The sequence below is a fragment of the Solenopsis invicta genome, chromosome 2 (genome assembly GCF_016802725.1).
Source record: "Solenopsis invicta isolate M01_SB chromosome 2, UNIL_Sinv_3.0, whole genome shotgun sequence".
Taxonomy (NCBI): Eukaryota; Metazoa; Arthropoda; class Insecta; order Hymenoptera; family Formicidae; genus Solenopsis; species Solenopsis invicta.
Genome location: NC_052665.1, coordinates 4070195 through 4086791, shown reverse-complemented (window position 1 = coordinate 4086791; position 16597 = coordinate 4070195). Strand labels below are relative to the sequence as shown.

Below are 16597 nucleotides of genomic sequence, written 5' to 3'. Positions count from 1 at the left end.
TACCCCCATCCTCTATCCCGACCAGTTCCACCAACGCCTCCACCTACCACCCCTGGTTGCTGACCCCTTCCCCGTCTCTCCCGCCTTGCGACCCCTTCGTAATTACAAGCATTCATTTCACACTAAAAGCGGCCAGCGTAGTCCGACCGTTCGAAACGAGTCCCGCGCGAGTCGCATTTTTGCTACAGATTACCACCCATTCGCTCTCACCTTTTCCCCTCTTCCTCCCCATCCCCAACCACTGTTCGTTTTACAATGGTCCACTGAATCTCTTTTCCAAATTTTCGCGATTACAGGCTATCGCGTTCGGCCGCGAGCGAGGATGCATCAGCGCGAATGTTCGGAGATAAAGAAAAAGTTTTATCAAGTGTCTAAAAAAAGAAAAAATAGTATAATATGTACATCAAAAAGATGTAAAGATTTGTACATTTGTTTTTTGTATTTGTAACTTCCAATTTTGTTTCATGCCTCTTATTAACAAAATATACAATTATCTTTAAGTCATTAAAAAAATTTTTTTAATATTATCATTCAAAAATATTTGATGCATTGTTACATAACGTTAATCGCTACAAAACCTTTTAACAATGCTTTCATTACGTAGCAGTAGTACTTAAAATGCCATTAAAGGTAATTATATCGCTGCAGATTATGAGTCTATGAGCTATAAAACAGATAATATGGGCATTATCTTAGATCTCACTTGATTAAGGCGTGTTTCACGATATGGATTTTTACGTATAATATCGCCAATTGCTTAATCAAAATGCAAAAACAAATATAATGTTAGAATGTAATAATTTAGTATATGCTTGTTAAACTTCCGTTAAGTATTTAATACCTAAAATCTCTCGTTTCATAATAAATTAAACAATTTTATCATGAAATTATTAAAAACAGCAATTGTTTCAAAAGAAAAGCAAAATTACGAAATTATTAAAAATAATAATTATTAATTATAACAACATCAATTATTTATAATCTTATATCTGTCAACTCTATGCTTGTCATATATTTTATCTAAAAGACAGTCTCTTTCAGGAGTTAAATGGCGACAATCATCCACTTGGAAGCATCTGCTCGGAAACTTGTGAAAGGTCACAAATTAACTTTCGCAAGATTTCTTTCGATGCGTTCGATCCATTTTTTCTTCGGCGATCAAAGTACCACTAGTACACACCTATTCTCATTGACCCAACGAAAAATAGAACGCCGCAAGAAGGTAAAGAATGAGCCAATCTCGCGTATGATCGAACATTTCGATTCGGCGAACAGCGGCATTACGTCTATACATTTACGTTCCTGGATATCCATACGCTTTCGTGAGGGAGTTCGGGGGCGAACGACGTGGAACAGGGACAACCAGCTGGCGAGAAGAGAAACGATGAAGAGAGAAAAAGAGAGAATGTGTGTGTGTGTGTGTATGTGTATGTGTGTGTGTGTGTGTGTGAGGAGAGGCGAACGACGAGTGAGCGCGGCGTTGCTCCGTGGTGCTTCAAACTTTTTTATTCCCGGAATATCGGACCCAATCAGACACCCTCGACTCTCCGCGCGCGCGAATATAAATGTTCTCTATCTCGCCTATATAATCATGGGAGTGTGAAATTAACCAGCCAATCCTGCAACCAGCCGCAAAACTCCACTCGCATCGACGGGCCGCGACCCGAGCCATCAAGCCTTCCCGTGCGATCTGAAATTTTTGCGGTGCCCGAATTTAAATCCGTACCCGCGTGCACGCGGTACTTACGGTCGACGAGACTTTCAAGTTTACGCTGAAATTTCACGTCCCACGTAAAAGAACGGGCTAACAAGATTCTCTCTCTCTCTTTCTCTCTCTCGTCTCTGTCTCACACTTTTTCCGCATTTAAATATTTGAAATCTTGTAAATATTTGAAAACGCTATCTCTGCTGGTCATTATATGCACGACTTTTATAGATTTTTCTCACACTATTAATAAAATAACTACACAATTTTCGCGTACCGGACAATGCGTTTCTCAAACGCGCGCGTTTGCATGCGCTGTATCTAATTTCAGTGACTACTTCCGATTTTTCCGACAATGGCACATGAACTTTCCGAAACGAGACAGAAACAATTACAAATGGCAATGAAAGATGTGAGCCTGGTATCTTTATCTCTCGTTTTTGCCCTTTGCAAACGAGCAAACGGCAATTGGAATCAGCGGCGGAAGCGGAAAGGGCAGAATGAAGCGTGCCGCGTGAAAATCGGGTTTGCGCATCTACCGCGGCCGCCGGTGCCGTCGCACAATAGGGGGGATTAAACGAAACTGCCGCGCGGGGGGCAGTTTCTGTTTATCGCGTCATATAAATACGGAATTAATTAAAATTGCCAAGTTAATTGAATTTTTATAACCTTTTTGCCGCCTCTCGTTGCCCACCGTCTTTGCATCGGCCGCGTTAACCGGGTGGCTGCTGGTTATCACAACGCACCCTTCTCTCTATTCCGGTAAGTGTAATGGCCGTACGGAAATATTATTCTTTTGTGAAGAGAGAAAACCGGACTCGCGCCGCCGCGTTTCTCCGTTTTCGCGATAAAAACCATTCCGAGCATTTACGCGCAACCCGCCCGTGGCCGAATGAACGATTATTATGTACTTTTAATGAGGCAACCCCGCGAGCCTACTGGAAATCGCGCATTATCGTTATCGCTAGGAGGCAATTTCTGGACACCGTTTCTGTCAGTAGATCGTAATTAATATACGTAATTAATACAATAGTATCAAACGCAGTTTTCCACGTGAAAATTCCATATTGTGTCGCATCTGAAAATAATTGCGATATACATTCGAATCAATTAAGAAATAAGAAATCGGGAACGGAAACTACCGTTGCATTTTATCCTGGCTTCCAATTGTGTCTGCGGCTAAAATTCATATTTTACTATATATCCCTTTGACAAACTCTCGTCTTGCGACATTCGTTCGCTCGCGGCGGATTCCTGATTTCGGCAGAATGTCTTTCCCTCAGAGATTACGCAAGGGAAAGACGGGGGGGGTGGGAGGGGCGGGGGAACGGCGTTTTTCCACGGTGCCTCATAAGTAAACCTCATAAGTAATCTCGCCGGCGGCGCGTCTTCGATTTGAATTACCCTTCTGTTATTTCTTGCCCGTCGCCGGGCGTTATCAGAAATCCGTTCGCTCGTCGGATTAGCATGTCTGAGGTAGCGACCATCAATTTCAATATCCACTCGATAAATATTCCTTTGGATCCAGACTTCTTTCCTCTACTTACTCCGCACCGATCACCCCCATCCGATCCGACCTTACCGCCCGTTCCACCCCGCGCCGTCTGGAGATCCGCGAGATTCGATGGAGCACCGAGCGAGACGTACAGCTCGATAGACGGTTGCAGACTGGCTTTAGATAATATCCTCCCTCGGAGCTTCGGCGGAGAGACACAAGACTGCAACGATATTTCGCTCTTCGCAAGTTCTTGAATATATTTATATATAGAGATTCATCGCGGGGGGCGTAGATAGGCACCGCCTATTGTTTGTAATGTGCCGCGCGTTGAAAATGATCGTTTATTTATGCCATCGTTAAAATTGCAGCAGACAAACAAAGTGAAAGTTGCAACGCGGTATTATCTCGTCGATAAAACCGTTTATTAAATCGGAGGTCACAATTATGCTTCTGTTGGCGCTTCTTTCCATAAATTGCCTTTGCGCATATTTGTCGGAAAATCACTAATCAAAATTGCAAAATTATAAAATCTACCTTATCTCTCTTATTTGAAATTACAAAAATTAATGGTAATTGCATTTCACTTTCCAAATTGCTTTCTCGTCATGTAGATCTTATATAATTTTACCTGCGTCGAGAACAAAAACTATTAGGATATGATATACTACTGCTGATTCAAAAATTTTTGTAAAGTTATAATAATTGCACTTCTCTCACTGCATAAGAGAACTAATAAGAGAACATTAACATTTATCGTTATTTATAAAATAATATTCGTATATTCGAAAGCTTAAGCTTGGATCCAAGTTTACGCACGAAATTTGAGATCTACGTGCAAAAGTAACTCTGCGGTACTATTAATGAGCGAGCCACAGCATATAGCAGGGTAACAGGAATAACGAGAAGGCGGGAGTACGCAATGCAATGTAAGTAATACAGTAAATAAATACGGCGTTACGTCGGTTGTTTACTATGCCAACTGCGGCTTTGCCGTTGCGTTCGTAGTTACATTCGCTACGATGTGTGTTCGTTAATATTGCAGCATTCTCGTAAACAGTCCCTAATGATATATCGCTCTCAAAGACTTAATCCGTACGTGCATTTGTTGAATACGAGATATTCCTGACACTACATTACGCAGTTTACTTTCAATCACGAATACCGCAAATGATCAAGTTTGTTATACATATGATATTCCTGACACCGCGGCGCACTATACAGGTTTCTTTCAATCAAGGATATGGACAAAGATTAAAATCGATTTTCTCTCGATAACAATTTTTCATTGTCTCTGTCTCTTAATACGCGCACTTGAATATCTAGATTCAATAAAATTTGAGAGCATTTGTTTTACACAAGAGAAAAATTATGTTTACATTGAAATCGTTTCTTGATTTTTTAAGTTTAAATGAAAAGTTATCTTTAAGGATAATAAAAATTTATTTGATTTTTTGATTTCGAGAAATAACGTTATTAGACTTTTTAGTAAATAAATTAATTGTTTAAATAATTTGCTTTTTAAACAAATATTTTTTTTTTAATTCAAAGAAAGCAATGATAGAAATGTGAGAAAAAAATTAGTTGTTCTGCTTTTCAAAAATATATTTCTTTCATTTAAAAGAAGATTTTGAGTTGCACAACCAAACTGATTCTTTAATTCTAATAAAAGGAACAACCAAAAAATTTCTTCAAATCAAAGAAACTTTTCTGTAATCATATAACACAAATTTCTTTGATTCAAACAAATTTCTTTTAAAGAAACTTTTCTCTGAGTGTATATTATCGTTCAAAGAAATTTTTATTCTCTACATTAGGTTAAACGCGCACAGTAGATTTTTCATTTCGATAAGAGATTTAACGTCCCACGTGTATCTCTTTCCTCTATCAGTTCTCTTGACGAACTCCTTATACTTTCTGTCAGCGGTAACTTTACGGCCGAGCCATAAGTAATGAAGAAATGCTAAAGATTTTTACTTCGGGAATTGCGCAATGGGATATATTGAAGAGGATAAAAAAAATTGAAAACGAAGTAGATAAAGACGGACCACAGAGATCGGTTAGTAAGAGAAGCAAAGCAAGGGAATAAGAGAGATGATTGCGGGCCAGGTAATATTAATAAGTAGAAGGAAAAGTTGGTTTGATCGACCGACCTGAACGAATCCGGCACTAGACCACATCACAAGCCGTTTGAACGCCAAGGCTATTAGCATAATTACAATACTTCCGCTTTAGTCGGTCCAACTTTCTGCTTATTTTAAGCCGCCGTCATAATATCGTCCATGATAGCTCGGCCGAGTTCATTACCTTGATGTAACCAAAAAGTCAAGTCATTGGGACGAATGTAAAACGTCAAAATCACCGATGTATATGTAAATTGCTGAAAAGTATGTTTTGCCTTGACGGCTTCTATTTGAAATGTTATCCACTGTAATTAATAACACGTTATAAATATGTCAATATCGCGTTAATTATAATTATTAATTAATAATTTATAATACTTTAAATCTAAAATACTTTTAGATTTATTCATTATTCATTATTCTGCCAAAATAAATGAATAATTTTACGACTTCAATTTGATTATTATTTGATTATTTTAAATTTGATTATTTCTAATGCAACGATATCGTCAATTAGTTAAATGCAAAAGTATCAAAGATTAATTAGGCGCACCGTATGGGCGCGTCGATCATAGGTATGCGAAATTCAACTTCAGGATTTCGAATCTTGGCGACGTCTCTAGATATAGACGCAAATAAAGTTTCGTCTTTCCATTTTCGCCGGGAGCCGGATCGACTGTGCGCTGTGGAAATTCAAGGCGGTAGCGCACGGTCGGTGCTAGATTCGTTCCTTCCGGCGAAAAATCGTCTCTGGTTGAGAGATACTATTCGCGGTAAAGAGGAGAACCGAGACGGAGACGCGGATAAAAGTAGACGAAGGCAAAAGGGGAGGGAGATGGAGCCGATACCATACGCGCCGCGACCTGCAGAGATCCATCGTTTTATCGCGACAGAGATTGTTTCGTGATCTCGAAAAAAAGAATACGGGGGGGGGGGCAAAATGGATTAAACGATAGTAACCTAGCCGGGATAAAAGGGGGCACACGAGACGCACTGCGGTATCGATGACGCAGCTAACGTTGTCGCGTGTAACGAAGTAGGTTATTCAATGTGACGGAAGACCGCAATTCCCTAAGCAAATAATGTCGATCGTATAACGAGCACCGTGGTTGAATACGATATATCTATTTTTATTCATCTCTAGCTAATCTGTTAACAACACGTTACGAATACACATATTTACGACGGATAAATAAATATTTTTATATATCTATGATTGATTCCTCATAGTGCTCGCAGAAGACTATCACTTGGCGTCACAACAAAATTTTCAATTATTAATTATTAAAGACTAACGTAATTTAATTTTCTTCACTGAAGATGAAACTAGTCGAAACGTGTTTGGCCTTTTTAGATACAATAAATTTATATACAATATATATTTCTCATAATATATCAAAATTTTAAAAAATCTCTACAACTTTCTGCTTGTCTAAATACACATGATAAAACACAAAAAGTGTGGCGTACGAAAGATCGCTTTAAATTGTTTTTGGCGGTCCGTGAAGAGGGCGAAGAAATCCGCTCACCAGTAAATTACCGCACTACGATCTTTGAAGCTTGTACGCCGATTGGTCAGAAATGATTACTCGTGATTTAAGGAGCTCTTTGGCGCCGATCCCTCGCATTGCTCGACCAGCTACATCTATCTTACTCTTGGATGGCCTGGTCTATTTTATCTACGAAGAACAGCAGTCGACGACGCGCCTAAGGCGCCGTTTATTTCCTCGTTCTTTTTCATTTACCTCCTTGCATCTCCGCATGTCTCAATGCACAATACGCTCGGTGCAGGTCAGAAATTTTTCAACAAGATATCCAACAATACCGTAAAAAAATCAATGTGCAATAAATTAAATTGGTATAATAAAGACTATAATCGGCAATAAATATTCTTACTAAATTTTCGTCAAAATTTGGCTCAAAAAGAATTGGACAAGTATTATGAGGTACTGCATTCCGTAGTGTCGTTTGGGGCTAAGAAAATATATTACTTTTAAATGTAATTTTATGTACTTATCGAAAAAGATAAAGATAGGAATAACCTGGCGAGACACAGTGAAATACAGGAGAATACTATCAGTGTCCGTAGTCATTGTCCCGAGGCCAATCAGACGATTGATGGGTTAAGTGCAACCGGATACCCCGCCGAAATCGCGTCATTCATCTGGGTGAAGCTGAAGCAGGTAGCAGTCTCTCTCGAGACAAGTGGCACCATCGACACGGTAACGGCCTGGTAACTGCCTCGTAAGCCGCCTAACGGAGCACCAGTGACGTTCCTAACGGCCGTTTCTACGTGCAATGGTTAGACTTAGTGCAATAGCCTCTTCATCAAGCATCACACGCCTAAATCCTTGGATCTCAAGTGACCATCCTTCTCTGCAACTGACCGAAGCCTCGTGGAAATTCACGCGATCCTGAGCTTAACGCTCCCTGATTAGCGAGGAGCGAACAATCGATCTTTCGTGTCGATGTACTTCCGCGAAATTGGGATAATACGGCGTGCCAATTATCCGGCCGAAACAGCATCGTTCGCGCAGGCCAATTTGTTCTGATCACTTCATTAATCTATGATAATCTCGTCGTATGCATGTCGATGGACTATGTAATTACTCTATTGGGATAATACGCACAATTTCATGTTTCGCGCTATGATTGTTATCCTAATTGTAAATTGATTATATTGCAAAATATCAGCCTAAGATTGACGTTTTAAGCTTATTGACGATTCAAACGGAGATTTCGCGTTGCTTTTTCACACGATTCACTATTCGAATGTCTATACTATCGATTGGCGTCTCGAACACTGATAGAGCTTGACTTCGATGATAGTAACACTGAAGCTGATACATCTATTGATACCGATGGTTCTTGGATCGGTCGGGATTACCGACGCGTTTCCCGGGTAATGCTGTTTCCTTGTTTCTCTTCCGCCTCACTGAAGGGTGTATTGTGGTCGGGGCTATCCCATTACCAGGCCACTGTTTGAGTGCTGGTGGGAGAAGGATGGACACAGGTGAATGGATCACTTGCGATTACTGCGTCGATTAATTTGCATTTCTATCTCAAGTGTTCATCACACGCTCCTAATAGTCGTCATTGTATCAGATGTTTATTAGATTCGACTAGTTAGTAATTGTCTTTCAGTTACACACATGTTGATATTTAATTAAAACTGTTAATAACATAGTTATTATGTCGATATATTTGCGCAATAAATTCCTACTATGTTTATTGCTTTTTTTATTGTAACAAATTTCTCTCTTTTTCTACGACTTATTGAGAGTAAATATATATTTGCTGTATTTATTTACTGTATTCAAAATGCAGTAAATATTTCAAAAGATGCAGACACAATTTTTAGGCACAAAAATGATCGAAAAACTATATTTTTTTTTATATATGCGATGTTTTCGTAAGCTATTTTCACGGAAAAATTTCGCTCGAATAATCACGAGCGAATGTCCCGGTTATTAAATTGATATTCCCCGAATCGATGTCAGACGCACTCGATACTGCTTGAACAGACCTGTTTCATGTTGGATCCAAGAATCACGAGGGGTCGACCTGCCGGCGAGGGGTGCGTTCCTTCATTGGACGCGTACAAACTGGCCGCTCTTTTGTCGAGGACAATGCTGGGAGCTTACGTTCGTTCAATATTTTCCGTCAACAGGCTGCACGCGTTCATCTCGTTATAAAGTCTGTTTGATCGGCAAACATCGCGGACCTCATGCATGTGGCCTGAATAGTGCAACCGGCGCGCATACACACACATGTGCAATTGTTGCGCTTATGTGAGAAATATTCGTCTCTTAAAAATATTTTTGTAATACTTTTAACTGGATGTAACGCTCCGTTTAATTCAATTAAAAACCTTCTTACCCGATTTCTATCATAGTTTTTTTTTATTATGTTTGTTATGTTTGTACTGCGAATTATTTTTAAAATGTTTAATAACTAATTAGCAATCTGTAGTTACAAATGCTTGTGACAACAAAGAAGAATAATAGATAAAAAAAACATAAAGAGAAATTGAAAACAGTTATTTGCAATTTGGATGAATAGTTAATTTAAATTGACATAGAACAAATGAGTGTTATTGCCAAAGAAGAAAGTCGTTGTGATATTGAAATTCACTGCTCGGGTGGGACGAAAGCCATGTAATCTACGATGTAACTTTTGAGTATTATCAAGATCATAAGTAATCTTGACACAGTCTGCCTGCATCTGTGCCCAATATTCCGGCGTCTATCTTGGAGTCATCCTCCTACCCTCATACTGTCTACCGTACGACAACTCACCTACGCCAAGAGAACCGATGACAAACGTTGCCATCTAAACAAAGGGTCTCGTGGCATACGCGCACCAGACACGCAATTTCCGCGCGGCATGTAAATCGTGCGAAATGAATTTCTGCCAATCACGCACGTGCGCCAGCCGCGCACGGAAGATGATCCTACGCTGCGAAGCGTATTTCCGAAAAAAATGCATGCGCCACCTAACGAAGCCTATAAAGCTATGAAAAAACACATATATATATGTATACGCGTACACATACAAAAATATATATGCATAAAAGAAAAAAAACTACGTTACTGAAACAAAATTATTGTTATTTATTGATGCATTTTTTGAGCATTTTTTTTACATTCTTATTGTGTTTTTGTTGAAATTATTGTTAAAATTGTATTGATTATATTAATATTCTTATAAAATATTATAATAGTTATAAAACAGCGAAAAATTATCATATAATTGTTATAATTAATCTAGCACAATTTTTAAATATGTTTTCGTTAGGTTTAACGATTGTGATACATTCATTATTTATTGGATTAATTGTTTTTTTAAATAATTACGAAATAGAATTGCGCTCTCGTAACTGAAAATTTAATTTTTCTATAAAGCTTTAAATATAGATGTAAAATTAAATATTGATCCATGATAAAGATTAAATTTATTTGGAAAATCAAAAAAGATATTTCGTACTCGTCATAATATTCGTTTTGTGTTCTATGACATACATATTTTATGGTATGTGTGTATACACTGTATACAAAGTATTAGATTTAATAACATAATTTTAATAATGTATTCTTTTTTTTCGTTAATTGTGCAAAAATTAAAATATTTATGTGTATTGAGAATTATATTTAGCGTGATACGAAAAATTAAAAGGTAAAAAAATTTAACGCATTAAATTTATATATAGATCTTTTTCTTACGTAAAAATATTACATTTAATCAAGCCGGACAATTTAATTCTAATGAATTTATGAACAAATAAACGTGATACCCAAATAAGAGAGCTCATTACACACAGAAATAAATTCGTATCTTAGTAATTGAGCTCTTTTATTTTTGTATAACGATGCTCCTCAGTTTTTACGAGACGTTTCATTTAAGATGACAAGGCAGAGTCGTGAAATTAAGGGAAAAAGGCCAGTAACTGAGAAACATAAAAATGTTTGCCTTCCATCTGACCTATCGAATTGGAACGCGAGATTCGCATACACGGCTGACGGTGGCTCATATGCCTTTCGTCGATACCTCCATTCATATGATTGATGTTTGCTGTCATTCGGTAGACTCAACGATATAAATCAAAAGACGCTCTTACGAGGCACAAACTCTTTTCTTTCCATTTAGTCCTTTTCCCTGCCCTGTCGTCCTCTTTCGTGTAAGGTGCTGCCAGGCGTTATCAAATCGGCTGACAACAGGGAGGAAGAGGGGATTAAATACCAAACGAGCGACGGGCTTCGATTGTTGGGGTATGGCGTGAGTGGTATGAGTTGACGAGGGTGCCAGAGAGAAAGACAGAGAGAGAGAAAGTGAAGGAAGGGAGGTTGTATTACCGTATAACCTCCCTGGAAGCATGTAGGGCTCGGATCCGCCTTGTATTCCCTTCCGTAATACGTCCCGTGATAGTCATTGTCAACGTATTATCCGATTACAGGCGAAAAAAGAACGCGACTCGTTAATACCCCGATCTAATAACGGTTAAAGTAATTTCAATTTTTTTTTTGCAGTTGTATGAACGCAGAGAGAAAGTATCTTAATTTCTGTTCACAAGTCACAGCAAATTAAATATGAATACTACTAGATCGTATTTCCTTTTATATACACAATAATTTTTTTTATATATATAATGCTTACGGTATATTCAGTGTTTAATTTATGCACAAACTTCAGCAGTGCCGATAACAATTTAACAATATTTTTTTACATATAAAGAAAAACAAAAGCTTAAAATACCCAACACAAATGACAGTGTTGTTCTTTTTTTCCTTGGAACATTACTTGTTTTTCCTGTAACGCCGGAATTCATTTGAATATGCCGGTCTGAATCGTTTCCGCTTGCACGCGTACGTGACAATTTTATATTAACAACACACGTCCAAAAACATGCGGAACATGTCCAATGCTTTGTGAAATTATTAATTAGCCTCATTACAAAAGATAGTGGCTGCGAAAGTGACAATACAGACACGTACTATTATTCATTGTCTATGATTAACCAATAGATCGTTATTCAGCGGCATGGTATAAATATCGCCATTGCGATGCAACATAAACATTTACAGTCCGAGCATTACCAAAGCAAGACTTCAACATGAGGCTAACGTTGGTGTTCTTGATCGTGACGATCGTAATGTGCGCCATGTTCCAAGAATCTGTAAGTCTTAATTCAAAAATAATTCCTTATCGATGAATTTCCAAAAAATAACGACATGCTATTCTGTGCGAAGGAACAATTTTGGGGATGGGGTGGCCGCCGTTACCGGGGCTGGCGCCGTGGATGCCGCCGTAGAACTACGACGAGTCCAACTACGACGAGTTCAACAACGACGGGAGCTTCTTCTACCGTTCAAACAAGAAGAAGGCGTGAGATCGAAGACACTCCACTTGTGTTGCCATCGGCAATAGAAGTATAAATGCAAAAACTATTGTGGACAGAAACAATAATGAAATTTCAATGAAATTTCATTAGACAATGAGAGAGAGAAAAAATAATATAACTGTATTGTTGCACTCCTTAGTGAAATGAACTATCGCTTGTAATCTTTGAATAGCAATAAAAAAAAGTATCACGCTTAAACGAGAATAAATATAATTCTTTTCGAAAAATATGTAGTTGCAAATATTTGATAATCAAGAAAATGAGAAAGTTTTGATAGAGATATATTTATAAAACTGTCTCATAATTTGTATGTGATATTGAAATGCATATTATACATTCTTAATACATATGTACAAAAACCAATAAAAAACAATCGGTTTTTCGAATATTTCTTTTAAAGCTTTTTCTTTATTATCAATTATTAAAAATCGCACGTATCATTGTGATTCGTATATATTGTTAATTTAAAAAAGCATTATTGCGACTGATATGTACGGCGCGTATGCAGAGGTAAAAAGAACTTGGTCGCTTTTCTTTATCGTGCCTGGGGGTTTTCGTAAAAAATGTTGGATTTGCAACGATGATGTCCTCGAAATGTAGAATCAGTACAAGATATGCCAGGAAAGCGGCAAGGAAAAAAAGTCGTTCGAGCGCGCATCTCTACTCCGTTGGCGGTTTCGCTAGGCTAGAAATTTATTTTCCCACGAAATGTCGTCACAGGGGGCTGACTGCGCCTCCAGCTGCTGGATGCGATATTCCACGTCGCGTTATGCACATACGAATATTTCCATACATAAATTTCATAGAGGTGAAAGTAGATGCCTGTCTGGTTGAGTGTTGCCGACGAACATAACGACGCTTGGAAATGTTAACAGAAGACTACGCGGATTACCTATGTATTTCACGCGGTGCATTATTTTATTTAAGTAATAATATTTCACGCGAATATAGATGCGTTGGATACAGGATCTCCACTTTCATCATCGTATTAAAACAGAAGCATCGCAATGTTACACGAGTATCGCGATGATCTCGCAAACTGAAAACGCTTTTATAACGCTTTTTAAATCAGCGCGATTTCACTTTTCCCATTTTTTTTTTTACAAGCTCGGTGCTTAAAAGCGTGAAAAAAAAGTTTTAATACGGCAAAAGCCGGCAGCGCTGGTCACGTCAGCTCGGTGGCATAACCTAATTTTCAGCGATTAAATGCAACGAGCGCGATAATGCTTGTAAATTGAGCGAATTATGCCACCGGTGCTGGTGCCCGACGTAGCCTCGTCTGATTAACATGCACGTTACGCCGGATAATGCCGTTCGACCTGACATTTGCATTGGTACGCGTCGAACAGCCTGAGATTTTAGCACGTGGGCCTGCTTGAACAGATAGAATCATGTGAAGCATGTAAACTGCTCGACGCTAGCAATGATTACATTGACCCCTAATGCAAAATGGATAAGACAATCTCTTTATCTTCAACGTACTGTCTATTTGTACTTTCCCGTACGAAAATAAACGACATCGTCAAAGGATCATTTTGAAGAGAAATCAAATATTTATTTATTGCAAACGTTCCGCGGTAGAAGTGGTTTCCACCCGTCTGACGTTACGCGCGCAGAATCTTTGAAGAAACGATGGAAGTAGCGGCGAAAACATTTTTTGACGTCGACAGATTGTTAGTTCACGTGTTCAAGCAGTCGTTCTGTTACCAATTTCCTGCGCGTTATCGGCTATAGAGACCCCCGGCCAGGTAAAATCATGGCTACCTTCAGCAACGAGAAAAGAAACCAACTCCCACCTAAGCAACATAGAAACTTCTGCTCGCGACAGCTTTTCGTTCTTCTGCTTCATTCACCACGTGTTCCCCAGTTTCTTTCTCTCTTTCACTCCCTCTGCTTCTCCTCTTCCTCCTCCACCCCTCTCTTTTTCTCTTTCTCTCTCGCTTTCTCTCTCTTGGCAGCCAACGCTATAGTTAGAATTTACCATCCGTGTGCGACGTTTTCACTGTTGCGTATCGAATGCAGAGAGCCGGCAGCATCGCACCCAACCCCTTTGGCTCACGAGTGCGAATCCTCGAAATGCGTGGGACAGAAAGGATAGGGGGGTCGGGGCAGGGAGGAGTGGAAACGGGTTGGAAAGCACCGAATCGAGAAGACGAGGGAGGGATGGTGGCTCGGATCGCAGAGGTCGGACACCACGTAAATTGCATACCCGATTGCGGTCTACTGAAGAGTAGCGCCCTCCACCCCAGCCATCCCGGTTTCCCCTGTTCCTCTTCAGCCCCGATGCCCCGCGACCCCAAACTGGATCTAACAAGCCAGCGACCACAGGCTAGGTTCAGCCTGCAACAGGGTCGCCACCTCTGGGGACCGCCGGTGGCTACAGCCGGTGAACTGTCCCTTGTGTCCTGACTACAAACCCCCGTCGCTGAAAATCTTCGTGCCATCCGCCCACTCGTCCTAACAAGCCCGCTTATGTCCACTCGTAAACCGCCACGATGCACGCAAGAAACGTCGCGTTTTCCATCGCGACGTCTAGTGCCAATCCCCGGATTGAAAATCAATGATGGATAACGAGCTCCAAGTTGAAAAAAAGTCTCGCATCTGAATTACAAATATATATAATATTAATAGACTGCTGTTGAGACTGTAATTATAGCCATGGCTGTTACGGCGATATAATCGGAAAGTCTTTATTACGAGGATACAACTGTGCCCCGTAATGATGTCACTGCATTAGACAGAACGCGACACCACCCGCTGATTTGAAGAATACAGCCAGCTCGACTTGCTCTAACTAAGATTTCTTACAGAATGGAATAGACATTCGTCACATAATAGGCTCTGCACGTCAAGCACAAATGATATCTTCAAGCTATGAAGTTAAATAAACTCGAGCAATTGTCACACGAAAACAGTTAATTGCACCTCGAATAAGTCTTTGTTGATCTCGTTGGAAAAATTTCTTATTTTCTTATCTACTTCATGAATTCTCGCTATCGATTACTTTTTTCTTTCATACTATTATCATTTGTGTAGTAAAGTATTAAATGCTTGTAGAATATTTTTTTAAAATATTTAGAAACCCGCCCAAATATGTTTATCAGCTCATAAATATATTTGAGCATTCGAGAATGTGAGCTTCGCACTTTTGTAGCTTTCAGAAAGTTTTCCGCGAATTTTCAATTCGTTAATATGTATTCTATCGCAACATATCAGGTGAGAATAGCCAAGTAGTATTGCGAACTTTAAACGACACCGTTAAACGCAAAGGAGTAGCTTCTCTCAATGATTTTTTGAATAGCTCTTGGCACGTTAGAACGGAGGTTATAGCCGCAACTCCGGTACGCAATAGAAAAGGAAGTGAAAGCCTGAATAAAGCATAGCGCTATTTCGCGAAAGCCGTCGCAAACTTTTGATGGGGAAACATTAGAAAATTTTCAACAATCGTATAGTTCGTATCTGTGTTCGAGGAGTATCCCGTTATTTTGAAACCAATAATACAAAGTCAAACGCTAATATACCTAATCAAAATAAATCTAGACGGATATCGACATTCGCCGCAGTAAGCAAACTCCCCTGCACAGTGCTCTCTTCCCACGGATAAATTCGGTTCGTTCTAAGCCTAGTCGTGGCAATCGCAGACATCTATCCAGATGAAACACTGGTAACCGACGTAGGGTAGTCATCTACTGCGGTACTTTGCGCGCTAGGTGACTGTGAGTTTCGGATATCGAAGAAGGAGACACTGAAGATGGAAGCTAAGGAGAAAGAGGAGGAGGAAGAGGAGGAGGTGAGAGTTTGTGCTTGGAAGTAAGAGGCTGAAGAGCCCATCTGGCTTCCAATCAGAGCGTTGCCACCAGCACATGTGTTCACGGCACGTTGGAGGTGGCGGCTCAATCAACGAGGGTGCATCCCTCTCCGACCTCCTTCGTCACCCCTCACTCTGGCAACTTTATATCACATAATCGAGCCTTGAAGCCGCCGCTCCATACCTCGTTTACCCCTACCTCTGTCCCTTCGGCTCGCCTCTCCTCGCCTCTAGCGTTCTTTCTCCATTTCTTCCGACAGGGCCCCATCCTTTCGTCCCTCAGACCAGCAGCTCTCTCGGCTCTTCGACTCCTCCGCCCGCCCTCTTCTCCCGTCTCTGCGTTTACGAGCTTTCATCCCTCTTTCCTTCCGTCGATCCTTCGCCTTCGCCTTCGCCGACCGTCGTCGTCGGGCCTCGAATTCGGCCGTCTCTCTCCGAGCGACTCTAACGCGCATCAACGACGGTACCTAACGGCGCTAACGGTGGGATAAGTAATTGCACGCGTCGCGCGGGGGGAAATGCATCGCCGGTTACGAGAGAAACGGCGTGGTAACGGTGAAAAGTAATC

At 40.0% G+C, this 16597-nt stretch overlaps 1 protein-coding gene across 1 annotated transcript; it reads left to right on the top strand.

Moving 5' to 3' along the window:
• The first annotated feature begins 11862 nt into the window (after nucleotides 1-11862).
• Nucleotides 11863-12369, top strand: LOC105198998 (hypothetical protein). Its single transcript, XM_011165881.3, has 2 exons — nucleotides 11863-11996; nucleotides 12070-12369. Exons 1-2 carry the CDS (start codon nucleotides 11934-11936, stop codon nucleotides 12253-12255), a joined length of 249 nt encoding a protein of 82 aa, XP_011164183.2. The 5' UTR covers nucleotides 11863-11933; the 3' UTR covers nucleotides 12256-12369.
• Nucleotides 12370-16597: the final 4228 nt, after the last annotated feature.

Coding starts and splice junctions, on each gene's coding strand:
- LOC105198998 (XM_011165881.3), top strand. CDS start 11,934: ATGAGGCTAACGTTGGTGTTCTTGATCGTGACGATCGTAATGTGCGCC. Junction 11,997..12,069: donor GCGCCATGTTCCAAGAATCT/GTAAGTCTTAAT, acceptor TTCTGTGCGAAG/GAACAATTTTGGGGATGGGG.